General features: G+C 47.1%; 1 protein-coding gene across 1 annotated transcript in view; it reads left to right on the top strand.

The window, feature by feature from the left end:
- PPM1H (protein phosphatase, Mg2+/Mn2+ dependent 1H) overlaps positions 1-26,001 on the top strand; it is a gene marked incomplete at its 5' end in the record, with an annotated part of 269,728 nt that overhangs the window by 210,911 nt on the left and 32,816 nt on the right. Inside the window, 2 exons of the mRNA XM_079714727.1 lie at positions 18,547-18,610; positions 22,054-22,161. Coding sequence (XP_079570853.1) covers positions 18,547-18,610; positions 22,054-22,161 — 172 coding nt within the window. The remainder of the gene's footprint in view (positions 1-18,546; positions 18,611-22,053; positions 22,162-26,001) is intronic.

Raw genomic sequence — 26,001 nt, 5'->3', positions numbered from 1 at the left:
TGAAGCCAGCTCCAGAGCTATACCCGCATTTAATATAAATTGATTTATTGAATCAAGCACAGAAGCCCTGTTACAGAAACCCCAGGCTTTATCCTCTGGAGGGCCACCTAATAAAGCAGCCCCAACTGACACTCCTCATTAGCTTTTCCACTGATCCCCAGGCAGATTTTAAAGGGACAGTGTCCCTCCTTTGGGCTGACTTTATATGTTGGCCATGCCTGTGGGTCTAATTAGCTCAGCATTTTTAGTCTTACTGGGAAAGCTTGCATTGTCTAGCAGCTTGACTTTTGAGTTTTAAGGAGTAATTGGAAAATTCAAACCTCTTCCTCTTCTTGATTTTAATCACCTTTAACCCAGTCTTTGGAAATTTACCTGCAGATGGCCCTGATGCCCATCGTTGAGGCACGGAAGGATTTTTCCGGTCCCTCCTTGGTGTAAATCCTGACGTTACTGTTGGGCCACAGACCTCACCGAGGAGGCTTTTTATACTCACCAGAGAAATAGCACATTTTAATTTTATAATTACTTCACGAGAAAGCAGGCCATTCCCGAGTTAAACCTGGGATTAATTTCCTCCTAGCAACTTGTATTTTCAAATTTAATGATTATGGGCCACCTTGGCTGCAGCCTGATTACTGAAAGCAATCTGGAAATCTGACTTTGTGGAGAGAAGAGGGGCTTGGATGGCATTTCAGAGAATTTTAACCCCAAACCTCAGTAGATTGTAGTAGATGGGGATTGGCCAGAACAGGAATTACGTGCCTGAGAAGTCCCCGTGTTCCCAGCTCCGCTGGGGCCTGGGCTGAAGTCAGAGCCGGTCAGCCTCACGTCAGGAGGGTCCGCTCCCGGGCTCCCAGAGCAGCGATGATGAATGGTTATTTGCGAGGTGCATGTTCTGCATCTTTTCAAGATTTGCGGCTCTGGCTGCAGGAACAGCAGGGAGGAAAGCCGGCCCTGCTGCGTGTAGCACATCTCCCGACAGTGATAAATGACTCCTTGCTCCCCGCCCTCCTCCCTGCCGCCCTGCCGCCCTGCCCATGAGGCCAGGAGAGGCTGAGAGATCTTTGCAAATGGTTGGAAACCAAGACAGGCGTTGTCAGGCCACAGAGAGGAGAAAGAAAAGAGATGCCCAACCAGCTGGCTCCCTGCTGGTCCTCCACTCACCCTTTACACACTCCTACGCCTCTCTCTGCTTTAACGATAAGTGTAAATGTGTTGTTCCTAAAGTGGCCAAACTACTTCCAAGCTTTTCCTTCCCCCTCAGACCCTGTGAACAGTCACACACTTATCTTTGCCCCTTTGTATACCTCCGAGAAACGGGGTCTCTGCCGCTTCTCCCCAGTGATTGTTGTTTGGGGTTGTCTAGTACATGGGTGGGAGCAACTTAGCTCTCCCAGTCATCTGGGGAAGTTTTAGGGTGTCAAGTGCTTGCCCAAATCCCTGTTAAAATAGCCAGTGTCCTTTTAGCCAAGGAACCCCAGGACCCACTTGTTTTTATATTTGACATGCCTTTACTGTACATCTGAGGCATATTAGACATTGCCTCGTAGTTAAGAACAAGGGATATGGAGCCAGACTGCCTGGCGGGGACAGTCCCCAGGTGTGGCGGGGACAGTCCCCAGGTGTGGCTGGGACACATCGTGTTGCCTCTCTCTGCCTCAGTTTCCCCATATGTAAATGGGCTAATGGCCGAGCATAATAATCAGATGGCATGAGTTAGTCTGGTTGATTGCATTGACCGGAGCCTGGCATGGAGTAAGTGCTGTGTGTGTCTGATAATATAATCATTAGACGTTATGGAGGTTGGAAGGGCCAACAAGATCTGACCCTTGCCTCAGGAGGTTTATGGCCTAATAATACGTGTTGAGATGCTTGTTTCTCAATTGTAATGAGAGGCTAAAAACCTAAAAGAAAAAGGAAGGCAGTTTAGAGAAGCAAGAGACTAAAGATCAGGGAGTGCTGGCCACTTCCGCTGGGCAGGTCTGTCCAACAGCTGCTGTGCCAACTTCTTATCTATAAGAGACCCCCCCCTCAGTACAGTCGGAAACCCCTCTGTCGCTGGGGGCTGCTGGGTAGGGTGTTTTTTGTGTTATTTGCTTGTGGGGGGGTTTTGTTTGTTTGGGTTTCTTTTTTTAATCCATCCACAGACTTTCCATCTGCCTCTGCGCTGGACCTGATGAGGCACCGCTGCATCCCTCCTGAGCCACAGCCCAGGAGCCGGGTTTCCAAGACCCTCAGTGGCCAAGCGTGTCCCCACGTAGGAAGGATCTTGTCAGATAAGGCTGTGCTCACGTCATAGAGATGGTCAGCTGGCCCAGGGACTGGCCGGCTTTCTGGAAATTGATCAAATGATATATTTTCCATATAAATCTATTCTTAAAATCTCAGGAGTGAGGGAGGTAGATCTGTTGAAATTTGTGCATGAATAACTAAAGCAAGACAGAATATAGGGCTTACAAAAAGGGGGTTTGAAGAAAAAAGGCCCTGTGGCTGTGGAAGAGGAAGTAGTGGTTTTGAGGAGGGGAGTTGGGGACTGGGGAAGACTCAGTGGAGAAGGTCGTGTTTGAACCAAAGGCCTGAAATAGGAGAGGAGTTTCAAGAGGGTTGAGGGCGGGAGGGAAGGACATTCTGAGCAGAGTATATAGCACACGTGGAAGCCCAGGGGCATGAAAATAAGTTGTGTGTTCTGGGAATGTGGAAGCTGAAAGTAATATTCAGAATATTTTGATGGTCAACATGGAGGAATAGGCTACATTCGGGTCCTAGAAGACCCCCTGCTGTGCCAGGCATTACTTCTTCCTCCCTCCCTCCCTCCCTTCATTGCTGCATGAGGGCCCTCTCCAGCTGCGGCGAGCGGGGGCCTCTCTCCGTTGCGGTGCGCGGGCTTCTCATTGTGGTGGCTTGTCTTGTTGCGGAACACGGGCTCTAGGTGCACGGGCTTCAGGAGTTGCAGCACACGGGCTCAGTAGTTGTGGCGCACAGGCCTATCTGCTCCGCGGCATGTGGGATCCTCCCGGATCAGGTCTCGAACCTGCGTCCCCTGCATTGGCAGGCAGATTCCCAACCACTGAGCCACCAGGGAAGTCCGCACTAATTCTTTATTTACCACATCATGGGGATTTTAGGGGAGAATCCAGAGCAGCAGATGGGGGCAGTTGGGGACTTGGGACAGTCATTACTTGCTAGCCAGTACAGGAGTTTGTCAGTGTTTTCGACCTCTGTACGCACTTATTGGTACGTATCAGCTAGATAATATTCCTGATGGTAGCCTAACATAAGTGAGGGAAACTTTGAATGCCATGCTGAGGATGGCAATAACTAACATAATTTTATTTTCCCACCCTTGAGAGCTCTACACCTCTATAAAGTATGAAAATGACACACAGCAGGACAGAAATATAGGGCTGACAGTATATTTAGAAGGACATATGGTCCAATCCTCAGCCTATTTATAAGATCCTGTTTTTAAGGAAATTCCAGAGAAGTGAGTGCTATAACACTCCAACAAATTTCCAGGTACTTTACAAGCCTGCCAAGGAAACATTTCCCTATGTCCAACCTACACCCCTCAAGTTATAAAATTTCACTCTCATCAGAGATAGATAAAGTTTTTCTTTTCCCTGCCACGTCTCCTTTGCCCACCAGGTTTCAGAGTAGGAAATCAATGTTGCTGGTTTCAAGCTGACAGTCCCATAAAGGTGCTAACTCACCATGGCTTGAGGGCCTCTTCATCAGAGTCAGCTGGGGTGCAGGTTTAAACCCCTGGGTTCTGGGCTTACCCCAGGAATCCACATAGGAGAGTTGGAGAACCACCACTCCACACCCTGAAAGATCTCATTCTACCTTCATGTTCCTCTGGCCTTCAGACAAGTCGATCTAAGACTTATTCAGAGCAAGTCAAGGTCTTAATGTCTGTCCCTCGCTGAAGAGCTAAGCACGCGTCTTTCTGTAAGAACTAGAAATGCTGGTAACACCTCCCCTTCTTATCCTTCACCTTGTTACTCTGGCAAAGGCAATGAGACTCTGCCAGCTCTAGGTTCAGATTCCACCGGGATTAAATCAACTGTCTCCACCTCCCCAGTCAAATCAAGTGCTGCTATCCTGCTCAGCGGCCTAGAGGACAGAGTACTGGGCTTTATCTATCTCTGTGGGGTGATTAGTTTAACTATTACTCATTCAGTGAACTGGGTGTTGTGCTGGGCTTTGGAGAGAAACAAAGAGGATAAAAATAGTCCGTGGTGCTTACAGTCAACTGTAGGACAAACCCATACCCAGACTGGCAGAGGAATGCTGACCCATAAGGAAGCTTTTTCACCTGGGGTGATTATTCAATAGACTTTTTTTTTTTTTTTTTTTTTTTTGCGGTACGCGGGCCTCTCACTGTTGTGGCCTCTCCCATTGCGGAGCACAGGCTCCGGACATGCAGCCTCAGTGGCCATGGCTCACGGGCCCAGCCGCTCCGCGGCATGTGGGATCTTCCCGGACCGGGGCACGAACCCGTGTCCCCTGCATTGGCAGGCGGACTCTCAACCACTGTGCCACCAGGGAAGCCCTCACCTGGGGTGATCATTAAAAACATTCCAGAATCCCTGAGGTCCTGGACTCGGTGGGAGGGGGGTGGGGTTAAGCCTCCCTCCCAGGTGATTCTTGTATATCCTTAAACATTGACCTTGGGCAGTCCCAGTCATTCTTACCATGGCTCGGACGAGCAACAGCTTCCAGAAATGATTGATTAGCGAGCACTGGGCACACTGGGCTCCTCAGCAGGTTTGTGACTCCAGCCTCCTGCTTTTCCTTCAGCTGGTGCTTGGGAACCTCTTTGTCTACCTACGTGGACCGAAGACTGTGTCCAGGAGGGGGCTGTGGATGGGACCTGCAGGGGAGGGTAAGGAGTGATGAAGCCCTTAGGTGCCAACAGTTGGTCAGAGTTGAATTGAGCCTTTCTTTTTCTTTATTGGTACTTGTGCCCGTAACCTGGACGGTTCAGGCCTCAGGCACGGTATAGATATGTGGGCTATAGGTCAGGAGACCATGCCCCCAGGGTATCTAATTTGCTGGTTTCTCATTCCTGTTCATCCTGAGTAAATGGTACTCCCTCCCCAAATTTGCCTAATCCTTCTGGGTGGCCTTGGATCCCTTCGTGAAAAACTGGGCATCTAAGTGTGAAGATTTAAGGTCTCTCAATTTATAATCAACAGAACGACTTGAGAGCCACACCTCAGGTTAAACCTAATTCTGCAGTGACCTTGAACATCCACCGTATTGTCAAGGGAAGAAGCAGTCTGAGAAGGTGGTATGTTTAAACTTGCATGTGACTTACTTCTGTAAAAACCTGGAGAGGGGTAGACCCTAGAAATTTTTATGGTATACTCTGAGGATGAGATTAGTAATTAAGCATTCTTGTTGCATATCATGCCATTTTATGGTATCTACACAGATTCACAGCTCTTCAAGGATGGGCAGAGGACCGTGGCTAAGAGCACAATGCACTTTGCTGCAGACCTGGAAATGAGCTTAACCTCTGTTGTCTCCTAGCGGTGTGACCTCCATTTTCTTTACTTGTGTAATGGGGTTCATGTTAATACCTGTCTTAAAAGGTTGTTCTAAAAATCATCTAAGGGCTTCCCTGGTGGCGCAGTGGTTGAGAGTCCGCCTGCCGATGCAGGGGACACGGGTTCGTGCCCCGGTCTGGGAGGATCCCACATGCCGCGGAGCGGCTGCGCCCGTGAGCCATGGCCGCTGAGCCTGTGTATCCGGAGCCTGTGCTCCGCAATGGGAGAGGCCACAACAGTGAGAGGCCCGCATACTGCAAAAAAAAAAAAAATCATCTAAGTTTAAAAAATATAAGCGCTTAGAACAATGCCTAGAGTGAAGCAAGTGCACAATAAACGTTTGGTATATTAGAATTCCATAAGTGTTAGGGGTGAGGTGATGGTGGAAGCTTTCACAGTTGCTGCCTTTGCAGTCCGTCATCTACAGCAGTAGGGCCACCCTGATGCAGGAGCCGAGAGCGCTATGTTCCCCGCGCTGGTAATGTTGGTAGCCCTCACCCCAGGCCCGTGCTTCTTACCCTGGGGCTCGAGTAATGTGGGTGTTAGCTGAGGATTACGGAAGAGTCATCCACAGGATAAGCGTCTAATTCAACTGAAGATTTGGGGGTGGGGGAGGATATTTTTGAGCTTTGAAATAAATGTTGTGTGTGTATGCTTATGCAAAATTCTCATCGCTTTTTAAGAAAGAAGACTTGAAAAAGCATTGGTGTTTACTCTGAGATACTTGAGCTCGGCCTAGTGTGATGTTACCTGTTCAAGGGCACTTGAATGGAAATATTGAAAGGATGTAGCATAGGTTAGAGTCCCAGTGTGTAAGTGCTTCTTCCAGGGGATAACTGTAGGACTTGGTGCTCTGGGCTACAAATATCTACATGACCAGAGAGAGAAGCTTTGTGAGGCAGGGCTGCAAGACCAGCATGGAGGAACTGGCCTCTGCAAGTCAAACCCTCTTTGTAGCAAACAGTTTGCTATTTTCTCCCCACCATTCATGGATATGGGGTCAATTTTGGTTATTTCCTGAGTTGTATATGTTGACTTGGTCTCATACGACATAAAGGCCGATGTCAATGAAATTCATGTTTGTTTCAGAATGAATGGTCCCCGAGGAGGCAGAACTCATTCCATATTCATGTGCTCATACAACAAGGATCTCTGATTCATACCTGTGGGAGATCTAAATGTTATTGATTAGAATATGAAGCTCTCCTAGCCAAGTGCTAATGCACACCAAGTGGATACTGAATCAGAAATCATTTCCAAATCTGAAATTTCCCTAAAAGTCATCCAGAATGTTTTGTCCTGAAATGTTATTTGTTCTGTTTTTCATGTGTACCTGATTGATTATATTTTCAAAAGACTGATTCAAAGCATTTTTTTCCATGTAAATCCCTTTTCCACTGCTCACCTTGGGCCCATGAGTCAGGAGATGACCCTTACTTTATTTAACTCCATATGCCCAGCACCTGTGTGAGTGCCTGGCACCTAGTAGGTGCTCAGTAAATATTCGCGAATGAATCTGGTAGAACCTGTTGCTCTCATCTTTGGTCAAAGCCTGATCTCCTGATGTGGAGCTACCAGGAGCAGCTATCCAAATTCCTTTCTACACGTTTCCAACTGTGAGTGGGGACCCATTTGGCGCTTGTGAAATCAGTTTGGTGTATGGAGATGTGCATTTTAAATTAAGTTGCACAGGGAGAAAAGAAAATATCAAAGTGGATATCACATGGGAAGCGTAAATATTGCTTTTTGAGGTGTGTGTCAGTGTACACTGGGCTAACAAGATTGATACGTGTCTTTGAAAGTCATAGAGTGTGAAACCTCTGCTCTAACCCAGTGGATGCTCCCAGGGAACATGGACCAGTGACGTGAACGCAAGCCCTGTTGCGTCTTGCCGCCACCAGAGGCCTGGCGGTAGGAAGAGGAGTGTTTAGGCCAAAAGAGAGGCATGGTTAGCACTCGCAGAACGCCAGGCAGGCTCTGGTTCAGGCATGCTGACGGGAGGAAGGGGAGAGGTAGGCATTTTCCCAGGGCTTGTGGGTCGGCCCTACTAATGGGTGCCAGCAGTGGGGGTGTTTCCTCAAGGGCAACTGCAATGTCAGGAACAGAGCTTGCCCCCCATTATGAAAAAAAGTTTTCCTGCAGAGAGGGCCGGAAGGTTTCCCCTTTCGTTGGTTTCTCTCATCACAGCCAGCCATACACAAGCTGGGCTGCACGGCACCTGCCAGCTCTCTTCAATTACATCACCAAATATTAATCACACTCTTACAATTCAAGCATGCTGTTTGTGTCTGAATCCAGACTGTTGCACTATATTAGCACCAGCGCATCAACTTGTATATAGCTTAGGGCCTGCGGGCTTCAACTAATTTAAATGACAGTCCAAGGACCAAAAGGAGAAAATAAAGTGGCATTTGTTGGTGGAGGCTTGGCCTCACAGGGGCACTTTCCCAGGAATCAAGTAATTAAGATACCCATTGACAACAACTCCTGGCACATAAATCCAGGGACCCAGTGCATCAAAATATGACCCCATCCCTCAAAACTCAGATCTACAAATAAGGAAAGCCTGCTTGTATATACAGTGGTGAGCCTGTGTCAGAGAGGATGCTGCCCAGAAGCATTAGAGAGGATACTCCTAACCCCCAGCCTACCTGCTGGGTAGGGGATGTTTCTTAGCCTCTTGCTACTCACCCTGGGGCCCCAAGCACAGTCTCTCAGCCTTATTCCCTGGCTCTGACTTGAGCCTGACCTCATTAAGTTTTGCTCACATTCACCCTCCCTGACAGTTGGGGGACATTTTTCCAGCATATTAAGATTTCATCCAAAGACACATTTAAGAAATTTGGGGGGAATTTCTTAACTGTGAATCTTTGAAACCAGGAAGAGGGGCCTCTTAAAAGAAGGCATTAAAAAAGTAAGACTCAGATCTGACAAAGTACCAAAATCTTGTGTTGCCTTAAAGGAAACGCAAGCACGGATATTCATACAGCGAGGAGGGGGCGTGGGCCGCCCGCTGCAGGGCCATCTCCAGGAGCAGGAAGCAGCCTCCACTTTCTGAGCTCTGTGGTTAGGCTTCGGGCTCGACTCCTTTGCAAATACAGAGGGCTGGCAGGAAAAAGGAAGAAGGAGGTGACTGCCAATCCCACGTTGCTTTTTCCAGGAAGGTCTGGGGGAGGATGGGTGTGGAGAGAGCTGAGTTGGTGGGAGAGCCGCTGCGGATTCCGTGAATTGCTTAATTGAGGTCATGCCAAGCTCTTAAAAGCCACGAGTAGCATTTGGGCTCTCGGCATGTGTCTGTTCCTGACCAGCCAGGCCTCGGTGATGTTTCCTCCCAGGTCTCCTGGGATTCAAGCTTCTGTTGAGATTTGGTTGTTGGAAGCCAGAGATGGGGACCAGAGCCTGAGATGCTCTGTCTACCATCCTCCATCCAAACCTGCTCAGTCCCTCTGAGGTGTACCTCTGTCTGCCTAGGACTTAGTTTCTGTCTGGGCAAATGAGACTTCCTGGGGCTTAACCTCCCTCCTAGAAGGGCGCTGAGCTTCTAGCTGAGGGGGGAAGATTCTCCATTTGTGACTATTTCAGACCAACCCAAAAGCACCCCGTTTAGATTATTAGCTCGGAGATACCCTTCTGAATCTCTGAGTCTTCACTTTCCAGTGGAACCATAGACCTTTCCGGATGAAAGTTGCACAGGTGCTCTCCTTCATACTTTGGTATCACTAGCAGCAGTAGAAAAAGTATGAATTGGGGTGTCTCGGGGGCTCAGCAGTTTTCCTGGGGGAATGTGCTGTCCTCCTGCCTGTGGGGACCGGTTATCTGTGCCCTACCTCCCCAGTGATGAGGGACGCTCCTAAGACTATAAGAGCCACAACTTAGAGTTAAATAGCACCTTATCCTTCTTCACAAAGGACTTTCCCAGACATATTTGCATTTAATCCTTGGAAACTTCCGTGAAGAAAGGCAGCTGAAGAAGCAAATGCAGTGAGGTTGCGGGACTTTGCCAAGTTCACACAGCTAATCCACGTGAGGACTCAGCTGTGACTTCAGACCCTCTGACTCTACGCCCACAGTGGACTCTGCCAGGCGGGGAGAATCCAGGAAGAAAGACTCCCAGGGGAGGAGAGCCGTCCAAGGCCATGTCGAGAGGTCAGCGAGCGGAAGAATGTGACTCACTGGTGTGTGTCACTGGAGCCTCAGGGGTGGATGGGCAAGATGAGACAGTCCCTGAAGGAAGAGGGTCCATCACAACCCTCAGAAGGGGTCACATTCTTCTGAAATGACTTTGAAGTCCCACTAAGGAAATTAAGACTTAGGGAAGCACGTGCTATTTCCATCCCTCTTTCTAGTTAAAAGTCAGCACTTAGGAGAGAAGGGAGAGCATGGGAAGCGATCTGTGTAGATGGTGCCCAAGCATGAACGTTGGGTCCCTGGCCTGTGGGTTACGAAGTCAGAGTGGGGGCTGTGGCTGGGAATGGAGAAATCCAGCAAAGATGAGAAAGAACTTTCTTAAGTGGAGGACTTGCCTTCCCAAGTAGACTTTCGCCTGAATTAATATGGAAGAAGAAAATTGTCTAGGTAACACCGTAGACCCTGGAGAACCACTGCACCAAAAGCTACCATTCTGGAGGTGATGCCTAGGAATTATCACGAGAAAGCGATAAGCAAGAAGATCATAAATGCCATTTTTATAACTTTATGACTATCTACAAATACGTATTGGTCATAAAAGGGAACCTAAAATTTTAATATAATGGAGTAAACAAAAATCCAAGGTATCACTGATGGAACTCAACCCCAAATTTCAGCCCCAGAAAAGCTTGCTGCTGTTAAGGAAAAATGAGCGGGAAGCGTGTGCTAAAGAGGAGGCGGCAGCCTTTATTCATGTATTCATCCATTTAGCTAGTGTCTACTTTACGTCCACAATGTGCCCACACGGTTGTCGATATGAGGATTGAACAGTGAATAAAACAAAATCCCTGGCTGCATGGAGCTAATGTTTTAGAGGGGGAAGCAGCGTGAGTAAATTAATAAATACGGTAGATTCCGACTGTGCTGTGGAAGTACCATGAAGAGCTGAGACGAGAGCAGGGAGCACCATACTTTTAGATGGGCGTCTGGAGAAGGCACTCAGGGAGGCCCAGGAGCCGGCTCTGTGAGGGTCTGGAGGAAGGATGGCCCAGGAAGAGGGAAGGACGAGCCCCGCTGGCACGTTTAAGAAACAGGAAGAAAGCTAGTGTCCCGAGCGTGTGGCAGAGTATAAAAGATGTCAGAGCAGTGTCAAAGATCAGACCATGGAGGGCCTCATCGCTGGGTTGTATTTTAAGATGACAGAAAGCCATTGGAGAATTTTAAGCCGAGGAGGGATGACGGTGGATGAAAAGAGAAATGGCTGTGGAAGATTTGCTTGCAGGCCTCTCGGCCAGTCTGAAAATCCAAGCAAAGGTTTTTCTGATAAAAATTCCAAAATGGATACAGAGGCGAGACATGCTCATCCAGGAGGAGTCGTATAATTGCTACTCATCAGAAGGGTGAAAAGACATCCCTGTGGCTGCCGGGGGATCTCTTGAGTTCAAACGTTCAGTGAATGTGTTTAAAACATATACTCCAAGGAGCAGCACACAGCCAGGCAAGACCAGAGCAGGAAAGGGATGTGTGTGTGAGCGGGCATGGGCTGAGACTTAGAAAGCAGCCGCTGAAAACAAGACTTTTTGCTTTTGTTTTGTGAATACATAAAGAACAAGAAAATATGACAGGGCAGAATAAATCCACTGCCTGGAGTAAGTAGTATTCGCTGATTTGCTCCCTTAATCGAACATCTGTTGGGCACTCATTATACACTGAGCAGTCTTTGAGGTACCAGGGATGCCACAGGTAGCAAAACAAAAATCTCCACCTTCAGAGAACTTAAGTGGGGGGCAGGGCGCACAGGGGAGCAGTCAAGAAAATAAACAAAATAACTAAAATACTTAAAATGTTAGGTGGCAGGAGATGCCCGAAGAAAAAGAAAGCAAAGAAGGGGAATAGGAAGTTTGGGGGTGGGGAGTGATTTTTAAAGAAGGTCATTTCATTACTTGGCTTATATTTCAAGTATGATGGGAAAACCATTGGAGGGTTTGAGTAGGGTAATGACGTTATCTGACATTTTAAAATAATTACTCTGGTTGCTCTGAGAATAGAGGTAAAGGACAAAACTGAACAGTTTTCAACACCTTCACTGCCATCACTGTAGCCGTGGCACCATCCTCTCCTGCCTAGATTATTGCAGGGAGGCCCGATGAGGCAATTGCAGCGCTGTAGGCCGAAGAAGATGGTGTGACTTGACAAAATACTCAACTCTTGTTGTGTTTCCTTCTTACTAGAGGATCAAGAAGGTGAGGCATTTTAAGCTGTTAGCAAGAAAAATATTGTAAACATTTGCCACAAGTGGAGGCTGGATCCAGAAACAAGAGTAGCCAGAAGGTAGTTAGAAGGGCGGGACCGAGTGGGTGGCAGGGGGACCTGGCCTGAGAGCCACAGCAAAGGAGTGAGAGGGGAGGTGACTTCGAGTGCAAATCTCAGAGGAGAGGATGCTTTTGATGCAGCCCTTATGACCAGGTGCTGATGGGGAGCAGTGAAGAAGGTCATCAGGAAGTAGGTAGGAGTTGTAAGGTCAAGATTCCAGAAGCACCACCACAACCTGTAAAGTTGCTGAGAATAACATGCAGGGGAAAGAATGGGAAAGCAATCTGTAAACCTGAACTGAAGTCCTGAGGGAAGGTGGGAGAATGCCCTGAAAGGGGAGGGAGGGGTGTGGGAGCAGATGGAGTGGCAGAAGGAGAGCTGCCGTCTGGAAGGGCCAGGCCGATGGGGGGGCAATCGGTGCCCCTCTCTTGCCTTAGGAGTGAGAGCAGTTTGAAGGATCGGCATCCCCTGGAGGTGGTATAATCTGCGGAACAACTTGGGTTCACTAATAAGTCAAGCTCAATTAGCAGTCTCCAACGTTTTGATGGGGTGTCTAGGCTGGTTGATCGTGGCAATAGTGTACATGGATGTATTTTGACTTTGTAAGAAAGTTGATGGTTTCTTCTCTTAGTCTTTGGACAAGATGGAGAAATACTGTGTGGACAGCAGTTCAGTTGCTTCATAGATGGCCTGAGAGCTATACCCAAAGAGTCTAAAATTCATGAGGACAGTGTCTCACTGGATCAGTGTTTTCAGCCTTTTTTAGTCCTAAATCACCCCCTGCCCCACCACCCAGTCATTTAAACATGGATATCTCATTGTCTGCCCTCTACTGTTGAGTCTGTCTTCTATGTTTCCACCAGACAAGAACACGATTTTTCAAATTGCACTTACTTTCATCCACTTGCCTTCAAAAAATGTTGATATACCCTTTGTATGGTTAGGTTGACCTGGAGGAAGGTCTCTAATGGCTTGGTTCTGTTTAGCATTGTGGTTTTTTCCTTCAGTGACCCGGATGAAGATGGCAGAGCTGGTTATCAAATTTAACGTGACATAGCATAGAAGGAGAGCTGATTTTTTTGGATGAAAGGATATGGATTCAGATGTCCCTTGGTGGGTTGGAACAATGGACTGAAACTAGCAAGATAATAAGGGCAATGGAGTTTTCCACTCAAAGTAAAATATTCATTGCGTAAGTGTAAACTAGAGGAAGACGATGAGTCAAGAAACCTTCTCAGGTCATTTTTCTTGTGGACTGACTGGGGTTTTGTTTGGTTGGGTTTTTTGTTTGTTTGTTTTCACTCATCGTTTCATTATATGATCCTAAACCACGCAGAGATGTGTACCTGCACATACTGCCAATATAAGCTGCAGTAATTTAAAAAAGAGCAAGGTCTAAATCAAAGAAGTAATCATTTCATTCTTTTGTGGACCACATCTTAAGTGTTTTCAGTTCTGAGTGCCATTCTTTGAGGACTGTGGCAAACTAGAAGGCTCCGAGAGGGCCCCTCGCACAGTATTTGGTGCTCAGTTAATGAAAACTGGTTGAATGGATGGTTAGGGATGGTGCCTCAGGTCCTGTGAAGGACAGTTCATGAGACTAGGAAGGAGGAAACTTTGAGATAGCTCTCTTCAAATATTTGCAGAGCTCTGAAGTAGAAGAAAGACTAGATTTCTTTCATGTTTTCCCAGAAGACAGACCAACACACCAATGGGTGACTGGGTCCATTTAAAAAAGAATTTCCGGGCTTCCCTGGTGGCACAGTGGTTGAGAGTCCGCCTGCCGATGCAGGGGACACGGGTTCATGCCCCGGTCCGGAAAGATCCCACATGCCACGGAGGAGCTGGGCCCGTGAGCCATGGCCACTGAGCCTGCGTGTCCGGAGCCTGTGCTCCGCAACGGGAGAGGCCACAACAGGGAGAGGCCCGCGTACCGCAAAAAAAAAAAAAAAAAAAAGAATTTCCCGGGGCTGTTCTCCAGTGGCATTGCAAAGTTAGTCCTGTAAAGTTCCTCGGACAAAGAGTGTCTACAGCAGCCCATTCGATGACAGAGGCCAGGGCCAGTGTGAGGGGTGTTGAAGGAGGGATTCCTTCATTTGGGGAACAGCCAACTTAGTGGCCTTCTGGTCTCTTCCAGAGCTGAGCTTCTCATTCCAGTGGGTCCAGATCAATGGTGCCTTGTCTTTTCAGCTTTGCAGAATCAACGCTGCAAGGAGAAGTATTACACTTACTTTTAAAAATGTTTAATGGAAACTTCTGAGGATACCGCGTGGAGTTAGGGAAAGCCCTTTAATTTATTTAGCACCCCCCCCCTTTTTTTTTTTTTTGCGGTACGCGGGCCTCTCACTGTTGTGGCCTCTCCCGTTGCGGAGCACAGGCTCCGGACGCGCAGGCTCAGCGGCCATGGCTCATGCGCCCAGCCGCTCCATGGCATGTGGGATCTTCCCGGAACGGGGCACGAACCCGTGTCCCCTGCATCAGCAGGCGGACTCTCAACCACTGCGCCACCAGGGAAGCCCTATTTAGCACTTTTTAAGCCTTGCATTTTTTTTTTCTCATCTCATCCTTGTGTCAGTTGGCCTCATAAATATTCATAAAGGAATTGACCCCAATGAGAGTCTAAATATCTTTCCTAAGCCTTTCAGTTTTGCTTTCTTGTAACAAGTAATTATTTGAATATGATCTCTGGTCAGTTATTTTATTGTAAACTAGTGAGTAATCTATTTGGGGAGGTTTTTCTTTGAGGGGGGGTGTTGTTTTTTGGCCACACCGTGAGGTTCGCAGGATCTTTGTTCCCCAACCAGGGATTAAACCTGGGCCCCAGCAGTGAAAGCGCTGAGTCCTAACCACTGGACTGCCAGGGAATTCCCTGTTTTGGGAGTTTTTTAAAAAAATTAATCAGGATTTCGGAAACCATGGGATCTGATGTGAAGGAATAGACTTTATCTATTCATCTTAGGCCCTAAGTATGTCTATGTCTTAGAGCTCTCAAGCTTCCAACCTCTCTTATCCTCTCACCTCCCCCAGCGGAGAGGAGTGGAAGCCAAGGACACTTGGGAAGCGTACAGATTCAAGCCCACAGCCTAGACATGGACTATGGTTGTAATATGAACAGCAGAAACTGAGGTGGCCCCTTAAGCTGCAAGACAGATTGAGGGAGGCCTGCAGTCTGTGGGAGAGGACTCCGTCAGACTCCTTGGCCACAGGTAAAATGACCTGGGAAGCGGTGGCTTCCGCAACTTCCCTGTGTTCTTCCCTGTAGGCTGTGTTGGGGAACAGCTGCTGGTTTTGTCCCCTCATGGTCACCTTTTGCTCTCTTGCCTCACACAGAAAATTCCCCTTCCTTTTCTGCCAAAAGTTCCCCATCATTGCCTGCTTTTTACCCACTGAGAGGTGGGCAATAGTGGTCTCATTTGAGACTGTTCAACTAGAATGAGAAACCTGCAGAGCTAAACCCTGACATCACATTTCTTTGGTGTGTTTTCTGGGACAGTTTGATTTTAGCTTAAGGGCCGCTAACACGGGATACGACCTTGGGAGAATAACGTAACCTCTCTGAGCCTCGGTCTCCTCATCTGTCAGATAGGACACTGCAGGGTCTTTGAGAGATTTTAGACATGGTACGCAAATACCCAGCCCAGTGTCTGGCCTTGTACAAGTTGTTCAGTAAGTTACAGCTGCGGTCACTGTTATTAGCTATCACTGATTTATACCGTCTTTAATCACGTGACCAGTTTTAACTCTTGAGTATTTTACTCTTTGTTATTTAAGACTTTAACCGTGGCGGGAAGTCCACTGACCGTCACGTGATGAGCTGTGCTTTAGACTCTGAAAGCCTGCAGAGGGGACGGTGCTCTGCTGTCTCTCTTTAGTTGTAGTTTTTCACCCTGGTCATTTGTTGGGGAGGGGAGGGGGCTCGTATTTGATTGAAAACCAACAATGGCAGGAACAGAATAAACCTTTCTTTTCCAGAGCTGTCTTTTCTATTTTCAATTTTTTTTGTTGTTCTTGAAGATGAAGAAACAGGGGCTAAAATGTAATATTAGCACTTGTGGCGGTCTTGTTCCTGTGGATGACAACTCCAAGATGAGTGTTTGCCTTTCAGAGCTGTGGTGACACAGACTTCACTTTCCTGAAATTCTCTGCCCTGAGAGAACTCGATTACCTGGGCTTATGGTAGAGTCAGAGGACAGTTTTTTGCTGCCTTTTCAAGCTTGTTAAGAGTGCTCTTAGCCTGTCTCCACTGAGCTCTAAGTAATTTCCAGTCCTTGATTCTAGAGCTGCCACCTTCTGCCTCACGAGTGATTCCAGACTCTGTGCCTGGATCTCCAGGCCCCAGCCCCTCCCTGGGGACCGTCCCCACTGCATCCTCCTCTCTCTCTGAACCTGTCTTCTTACTCTCCACACTTCCTCCCTTCGGTCCCCAAGCCCTGCTTGTGCCCGCTACACAGCCTTTCTCAAGCCATTACCCCCTTTCTCTTGAGCCATGTAGTCTGTCATCTTTAGGGTCAAGGTGACAGGGAGCTTATTGCTCAACTGATTTTGAATGTTAGCTAATGATTTTGGTCTATAGTAGTAGTTCTCAACCGTGGCTGCACACTGGAGTCACTTGGGAAGCTTTTAAAAAATTCCTGGTACCTGGGTCCCATCCCCAGAAGTTCAGACTTAATTGCTCTGGGATGTGACCTGAGCATCAGGATTTTTAAAGCCTCCCCAGGTGATTCCATATGCAGCCAAGATGGAAAACCACTGGTCTACAAACTCGTTCAATCCCCAAGCTGAGTGTATTCTAATAATAGCTCTGTTTGGTCCCCAAGTGACTTGGATACCACAGTGTCTTAAATAGTTCCTGGGAGTATAGAAACGTCAAAGTAGCTATTTCCACCTTGTGTTAATTTGGTAGATTTGGGGGAAGGAAATAGTATGGTTCCTTTTTCGAAAATTCAATTCATGGCATACTGCTGGGCCCACTTGACGGCAGTGGCAGCAGCAACTAGCTTTTATCAAGCTCTCAGCATGTGCCAGGCACTGGGCTAAATACTTCCTAAGCTCGTCACATTCATCAGCCCATTTTTATCCTCACAACAAGCCCAGGCTTTTTTGGCCTCTCTGCTTAAAGAGGAAACTGAGGTCCAGAGAGGCTTATCCACTCGCCCAGGGCTATACAGAAAGCAGTGCTAAACTCAAGCGCAGACACGTCCAGTGCCAAAACTTCACTGTTCCTCTACCCTCTGGGAAAGAACTTAACCAAATAACTTCCTGGAAAATAAGGATGTGCCTGCTTTAGCTTTGAGGTTGAGCCCTTTTTCAACTGGGTTGCATTCTTTTGTATATCAAGCTCCTTCGTAAATTTGATGTCAGGTTCACTCCCAAGCTGCCTAGATATATCCAGGACCAGGGGGCACGTCACAAATTAATTTTTTTCACGCACTCAGGAGATATTAGTTGAGAAAAGCGTCTTGCTTCTAGCCTCTAACTTAGCAGAACCTACCCCATCTGTTACTTAGTCGTCCTACCACTTCTCTGAGGAATTGAATAGGCAGTGTTGTCCCCATTTTGCAGAAAGGGGGACTGGGGTGCCACGTATTCGCTTTCTACAAAATACTAGCGATAGCTACCGCTTCTTGAGTACTTACTAAGTGCCGGGCTCTATGCTAAGCTCTTCATATCCTGTGTGGTTACCCTCATTTACAGATGAGGAAACGTAGACCCAAAAAGGTGGAGCTACTTGCCCAGGGTTATACAGCTAGTAATTGGGTACCACGTTTGCTTGTTTGTTTTTTAACTTCCTTGTGAGCAGAATCGCAAGACGTGGCCTTCGTTTGCTCTCTCACCATAGCCTGGCCAGCCTGTGTCGTGGCATCTGGACAACCATGTCTGGAATAAACCACTGAAGCGTAAAGTGGATTTTCTTTCTGTGTGTCGAATGGCCATTTAATAGCGATCGTGAAACAGGATTTTCTGCCAACCTTGAATATCATGCTGAGGTCAAGCAGGCTCTAAATATTCCTTCTCCAGCCATTCCAGTACGAGGCTGCTTTGGTGTAAACAACCCCCGAAGGTGAGAACTGGCTCTTGGAGCAGTTCCTCCCCCGCCACCCCAATCCATCGCTGAGTGCTGCTGTTTCTCACAGTTCCAGATTAATGACAAGAATCCTGACACTGCTGCTGGGGAGCTTCATTACTGCACGGACACTAAATGCTTAAGACAGGAGCCTATCACCTCCGCTCGCTAATTGTGAATATGCCAGCTCATTTTCTCTCTCTTCAAGCCTGTAAAGACTTGGTATTTTCTGGTTTGTTAAAATATGTACACACACACACACACACACACACACAGACACACACACACACACACACACACACACACACACACACACACACACACACACATCTGTAGGGAGAATGACTGTTTATACAGAAAGGGATCAGCAGTGTGGTGACCCGGATGGAATCTCAGGGAAAATAAAGTACCTGGCGGCCTGTGTCAGGGCAGCAGGTCACTAATTGAGTGCAAACCTTTTTTTTTTTAATGTTGTTTATCCCCCTACAGGGCATACAAAACCATTGAGGATGATGACTTGAAGTTTCCCCTTATATATGGAGAAGGCAAGAAGGTAGGCACGTGCCCTCCCCGGACTGAGAGAACAAGGCTCTGTCTCCACGGAGCCCGTGGTGATCTGTGTGTTCCACTCAGCAGCTCATGATTTTATAGCCTTGACAGCTTGAAAGAATATCACCTCCATCATCCTTCAGGCCTCCTGTCTTGAGGGCCCAAAGGAGTGGCAGGGTTGGGGGACGGGGGTGGTGAGCATGAGGGGCTAAAGTCAATTTTGTGAAAATCACATCCCCCTTCTCAATCCATTTGAATAACTTTTCACAGTGTTTAAACACGACCATTTGCACATACATCATCTCCTTGGGTATCTGACAACAAGCCACGAGGCAGGCAGAGCTGGCTGTCTTATATCCATTTGGTAGATGAGGCAGCTGGGACTCCGAGGTTAAAACTGCTCAGGCAGTCACGCAGCTGGCGAGGGGTGGTACCAGATGTGGAGCCATGGCCCTCCACTTCCTTCCCACCACGGAAGCTCAGGCTTTGCAAGGTGGCTTCTCCACTTGCCCCATGGAAAGGGGATCCAAAGTTTCACCCTGATTAAACTGTAGGATCACATGGACCAGATCCCAGGCGGAGATAGCAAAGACCATCCATCAGCAGCTCCCAGGGCCTCAGTCAGAATGAAACATTGTTGAGCTGAAGGAAGGCTGTTGATCTTAAAGTGGTCTCTGAGCAGAGACTGGAGAGGATTGCAGTCCTGGAGCAGAGATGAGGAAGCTTTGAAGCCATTTCCCAGGAAGAACAAACACCTTCTGAATCATTGCATTCTTCCTCCAAACATGAATACATTTCAACTAGGCGCTGAGAGTTCCAATTAGAAGTGAAAAATGTGGTCACATTGAAAAGAATCTTCAACTGAAATTTTTTTCAGCATTTGATAGCTTTTATCAGGATGAAGTGACTCATAAGAAAACCAAAGGAGGCCTTCATGGGCAGAACTTGAGTGCATGTGTGGGCGTGTGCATGCCTGTGTGCGTGTGTGTGTGTGAAAGAGAACACACAGGATTGGGTTTTGGGCTCAGTGTAGCCCGGCAGTGATTTCACTGGAAGGAGACATTTCATGGAGGGAAATGAAACACAACTATTTGATCAATAAATGCATCATTTTTCACACTAACTTGCCCCATCCCTGGTTGAGAATCATGACAGGGTAGAGCTCTTCTCCTGGTAGGGTTTCGTGTGTCTTTCTGTCGAGTGGGCGCCATCAATGCACATCACTCAGCCCAGTGATCGACGCCTGCAGCTGCAGTTCTTTGCGGCGCTGAAATTCTCAGTATTACCCTGCTGCTACCCAGTGAGTCCCAGTAAGCTCAGGACCACATCGTGTTGCCTTTGTATCCTTAGTACCTGTCCAGCCTCGTACTTGACACATGGCAGGCCGTCAGTAAATGCCTGAGTATTTAATAAGCTATTCAGTTATGTTCAGTATACTCTCCTTAGTACAACAGGAAAATGGATAAATGTGTTCTTCAAAGATTGCCAGCAAAAAGATTGAAAAGAGCAAGGGTTTTCCCAGTTTAGCAAACAGTTCAATTCACCAGGACATCGTGTTCCTCCAGCATTTCAGTTAATTAGGGCTTGACAGTTCTGTGATATGTAGCTGACAAGTTCAGTCATTGTACCTGTTGACCTATTGAAAAGCCACTGTGGCGTCAGTCTGCTCCAGGCATGCCCTGTACCAAAGTAGCATGCCTCCTCTGTCCCGGGAGTCCGTGATCTCTGGAGAAAGCTTTACAACACATCAGTTCTGTCTTGATGCTTTACAGGCGTTTTCTCCTTCCTCTCTGCACACGCCTCCCCAGAAGTTTCAGAATACTTTCACTGCTGTTACTTTTCATTTGATTTCTGCCAATGCTTTGAAGGACTTGTGTGGGACATGTAAACTAGCAGAAATATCAGATTTCTTTGGACTAAAACATCCAACCAGAGAAGGTGCCACAGCAGGAAGGAGAGCAGAAGGACTACAAGGGACTCAGAATGTGCACATTTAGAGCTGAACGCGTCTCAGCTAGAAGGCAGTTGAGCCAGGCCCCCAGCAGAGCAGTGCCATACCAGAGGTCCCCAGGTTCACATTCCTGTGTCTGCATTTCACCCCCTTTGATTCTTGCCTTTGAAATATGTGTTACGGTTTCATTTCCACTTGACTGTAAACCTGCCCACCTTCTGATGTGAAACCAGCTCCAAAATCCACAGCTTTTTGGGGGAAGTAGGATGAAGATACAGTAATGTGTTAGATTCATGCCTTAGCATTTATAAGTTATTCTTATTACCCAAGCATTAGAGCGAGGATTCAAGTTCAGGTCTTTGAACCATGACACTACACCAGGTATAGTGTTGCTGACCCAAGTGTTAGAGCAGTGGGCTTCAGTCCACCCAGAATGAGTTTCACTCCATCCCTCTGTGTTTACCTGTCTTGATGCTGGATATCTTTCTGCACAAAAATGTAGTGCCCCCTGCTCCAGGGAAACTTCTTAATAGAATTTTTACCTCCCCTGAACTCATATAACCCATTGTTCATGTGTCTTTCAGCACTCAGCCATATTCCCTATGTTGTTAATTAGACATGTACCTCTTAGCCTCCCTTACCAAGTTCCTTTGTAGGAGAGACCAGGCCTTAGATATTTGTCCCCCACAGCATGGTGTCTGCACATAGTAGGCACTCAATAAATGTTTGGGTAAATCAAATCTGTGGCCTCCCAGGAGATCATTAGGCTGACAGTGTAGGCATTAGTTTAATCATATCGCTTCCTTAAAGCATTTGGACAACCATGTAGAGAAAGCTACAGATGGTGTGGTCTCAGCTATAAGGTGTCTGTGTATTTACAGCAAAGTGACATCATGTTCCTTTCCACCCAGATGGAATTTGTGAAGATGTTAGCAGGACAGGTTATAGAGTTGCTAATGGTTTATTTTCTCCAGCCATGAAGTGTAATATATGAGCTTTCGGTGGGCAGGATCTGCCTCTGACGTTTTTACATCTTTTATCACAGAACTAGAGACGTAGTAGCAGGTGTTCAGTAAACACGTGAAGGATGGATGTATAGCAGATGGGTGGGTGGATGGCTGGATGGGGGGATGGGCAGATGGTTGGATTTAGTTTGCATTGATTTCAGTAGCTGTAGACATCACAGATGTATTGTATTTAGTTTATTGGACACCCTTCTCTCTAGTCTCTGCAAAAGAAATCTGAAATGAGACAGCAGCAGTCCATTAAAATTAAGATAATTGCTAGAAAAGCCACTCCTCAAGTATGCAAGTGACCTTGGTGGGCCCTTCCTTGGAAACAAGTACCCACAGAAGTTAGCAGCCAGGGGCACGGAGAGGGGCAGAAAGAACCGGAAAACGACTGCTTCTCTCTTAGCCCGTGACAGCTATACTGTGGTGAGAATACTTTCTCTGTGTGTGTGAGTGTTTCTGATGACCCTCTGCTTATACTCCTAGGCCCGAGTAATGGCGACTATTGGAGTGACCAGGGGACTTGGGGACCATGACCTGAAGGTGCATGACTCCAACATCTACATAAAACCATTCCTGTCTTCAGCTCCAGAGGTACCGCATGAGGTTTTTGTTTCTCTTTGGTACAAGAGCATGTTTTCTACATTATTCTTCCCATGACTCACACCCCATTTCCAGACAGTAGCCAGCTTGTGTCACATGTACTTCTTCAGTGTCTCTCATGTCTGTTTCTTTTCCCCACTCCATTCTCACTTTGACTGTGCTGGTTCCTCCCTCATGGCCTCCTGCCCAGATGGCTGCACAGCCCCTAGTGGCATTCCTTGCCTTCTCAATCCAGCCCACATATTGCCATCAGGCCAATTTTCCTAAACAACTACTCTGACACCTGTTTGTTCAGAAACCTTCAACAACACCCCAAGGCTCAGAGACTAAAGCGCAGACTCCTTCACTTGGCATTCAAGGCTTGTTATAATTTGGTCTAACTTAAAAAAAAAAAAAAATCTGATCTTTGTTCCCCTACACCAGCCAGAATGAACTTGCTATTTTTTGTATGTGACCTTCAGTTTCCCATATTTGCTCAAACCATGCTTTCTGCCTCATATGCCCTTCCTCCCCGTCTCCAAACATCTGAATTCTTTTTTCTCTAGAGTTTAACTTAAATGCTCCTCCTGCTTTCCCCTCCCCCAACCAGAAGTCATGTCTCCTACTCCAGATACATGCAGAGCAGCTGCCTCTTACAGCGTTCTCACTTTCTGCCTTGAAGCATGGTGGTTCGTGTATATACTTTGTCCCCTCTTAGATTTTTTTTTTTTTGCGGTACGCGGGCCTCTCACTGTTGTGGCCTCTCCCGTTGCGGAGCACAGGCTCCAGACGTGCAGGCTCAGCGGCCATGGCTCACGGGCCCAGCCGCTCTACGGCATGTGGGATCTTCCCGGACCAGGGCACAAACCCGTGTCCCCTGCATCAGCAGGCGGACTCTCAACCACCGCGCCACCAGGGAAGCCCCCCTCTTAGATTTTTAATTGCCCAGAAAGCTGATGTCATTCAGTTGATGTCTAGAGAAGTTAACTGAAAAACAAGTTGTCATATATTTGGTTTAAAAAATCATTTTTCTTATAATACAGGAAACAATGTCAAGTGCTATTTCAAGGTATATCATTTAGAAAAGATATTGCTTCTATGTGATAGAAAACTCTAAGTAATAGTAGTTTAGGGGTATATTTTCTCACATATCAAGAAGGCTGGAATTTGGTGGCTGTTCATGTTGGTGCAGCACCTCCAATGTGCCAGCAGTGACACCTCTGCTGCTTTTTTTTTCCTTCGTAGTTGCAAGATGGTGACAGAAGCCCCAAGCATAACATTTTCATGCAAGGCAGGAAGGAGGGGACGGCCTATCTGTCCCAGTAGACATTCACTTGCATCTCATTGGCCAAAACTGTGTCACATGACCGTCCCTAGCTGCAAAGGAGGTTGGGAGAGTGAGAGAAATGTTTGTAATTTGTACAGTAGAGGAGAGCCAGGGAGGGGTGAGTAGGGAACCAGCGGTATTTGCATACCATGTAATTAACTGTTGAAACGGTGCCTCGCACTGGAAATGCCCTGAATGTTTAGACATAGCTCCGTCTGCATGTTCTTCCCAAGGGTGGGTGCTGTGTTTGTAGCGAAGGCTCTTTTTGTTGGAGGAAACAGAAACCCACTCATGCTGACTCAAAAAAAGGAGGTGTTTATTTTAATAATGTCGGAAGAGATATTTATGGGGTCCACAAGAAGAACCCTTGTGGACCCCATAAATAAATAAAATAAAACCATTCCTGTCTTCAGGAATGGTTTTTTAACTAACAAAAAAAGCGAAGGTGGCTCTGGAATCCAGGCAGCCTTGAGACCAGCCATGCTCCATATGTCTCTGCCACCAGACAGCCAGGTTCTGACTCCCCCAATTGCACGTTCCCAGAGAGGAATCTCATTGGCCCAACTCACCTTTTCTACGAGGTCACAAGTGACTTCCCAGCCTATAGACTGTGTCCACTCCGGAGCCAGCAATGGGCACCATCGGGCACCCAGGCCTACCCCTTTGGCAGGGCTGTGAGCAGGGCTAGTTCCTTTAGAGTCCTCTATTGCTGAGGCTGACATCTAAAATAGATCTAGCCACAGGAGGTTAAGAGAGGGAAATCGCTAGTAAATAGCAGGCGTGAAAGATACGCACATTTCCTGATCTCACCCAGGATGTCAAGTGAGGTCAGCTGGGTGGAAATAATAATTACCATCTGCAGATGTCTCTCTTTCCGCCTTCATAGCAATTCTGCATGGTAAGAACCCTTATGATATAAAGTGTCCAAGGGTCCCTAGAAGTTGGTGGATCCCTGCTCCCTCTATTCTGGCCAACAGAAGGATCCCTGAATTACTGCTGAAACTCCTCCTAGCCAGAGAAAACCAATAAATATTGGGTTGGCCCAAAAATCCGTTCAGATTTTTCTGTAACGTCGTATGCAAAACCCGAACAAACTTTTTGGCCAAGCCAATACTATGGACATCTATATTTTCCCCCTTGGGAGGGAGGCATTGATCAGGCATATTAAATGGTACTGTCACCTTTCTGGTTTCCAAAAAACACAGGTAAAGTGTGACTATATGGGGTGTGAGGGCTTCTCAGGAAACACTAATAACCATTTTGCTCCTTAAAGGAGAGTGAAAACCTTCTCACCCTCCCCACCCCCCCCCACCCCCCCCCCCACACACACACACTTTCTATATAAGGTGAGAAGTTTGGTTTGGTTTTCGGAAGAATGATCTCTATGCAGTTAGGTTATAGATCTTCCAATCACTGTGCTCCTGTGGATCCCAAGAAGAGACTGTAGGTTTAAAACTTGGGCAAGCATGGGAGAGTCCCCAAGGACTGATGAAAAATCCCAGTTGGTTGATCAGAAACTTCATGTCACCTGTCTGGAAGTCTGGGCTGGACAATATACTTTTTTTCTTTCTTTTTTCTTTTTTTTTTTTTATGTGCAGCATCTCATTTAATCCTCACAATTCTGTGAGGTGTGTATGGTTTTTATACCCATTTTACAGACCAGGAAATTGAGATCCAAGGAAGTAAATTAACTCCCCCATGGTTGTATAGTTATTAACTAACAAGATGATCCTTGTACTCAGTTTGTCCAATTCGATCAGGCTCTGTGGGAGAGGGAAGCTGAGTTCAAGGAAATCTTTTTGGATAGTGTTGAAGGGACCCATTGAGTACTGTTTCAAGGGGCTCTGAAGAGAGTACCTCTGTCTTGGGACCTTAGTGGCCAGAGTTCCTCAGAGAAATACGGCCGGCCTCAGACTGCAGTTGTAGAAAATGATGGTGTGGTAGAAAAAGTAATTGGGAAAGACAGGACTGGCCTTCTGTGTGTGCCACCCTAGGCCAGACAGAATTGTGCAAAATGAGATTGTGTACCTATAATTTAGCTTAATGGGTATGTAGTGTAAATCTCAAGATTCTTTTGCACGAGATTAAAGTTGTTGTACATTTTAAATGCTTCCAGATGGAGAGGCCTTAGCCAGAGCCAGGAAAGGGGGAGGAAGCTTCGAGGGAAGAGGGGGGAGCAGCTTGAATCAGCTCCGATGCAGGAGTGCAGAAGAAAAGATGGGTACAGGGGAGCCCCACATCCCCAGTCTTGGGGCAGAAACTCCTTTTCCCTGGCTGGCAGTGATAAAGTCAGACCCTGGAGAAACAGCTAAGGGGCTCCTGTTGGGAGCCCACAAAGCCGGGTAAATTTATTTAAACCATCTAATAAGGAATAACTGGCTCCCTTGCTGCCTTTATTCCCCCACCTGCACCCCAAGCCTACCCTGGCTTTCTAACCGTGACTTCCTAAGAACATTCCCCTGCTACGCTTCATCTTTGCCAAGCATGGATCTTTATTTCACATTTGGGTTCTAAATTTCAAACTC

Source organism: Hyperoodon ampullatus (assembly GCF_949752795.1).
Source record: "Hyperoodon ampullatus genome assembly, chromosome: 11".
Taxonomy (NCBI): domain Eukaryota; kingdom Metazoa; phylum Chordata; class Mammalia; order Artiodactyla; family Ziphiidae; genus Hyperoodon; species Hyperoodon ampullatus.
Note: the sequence above shows the minus strand (reverse complement) of the source record. Positions and strands in the feature narration are given on the sequence as shown.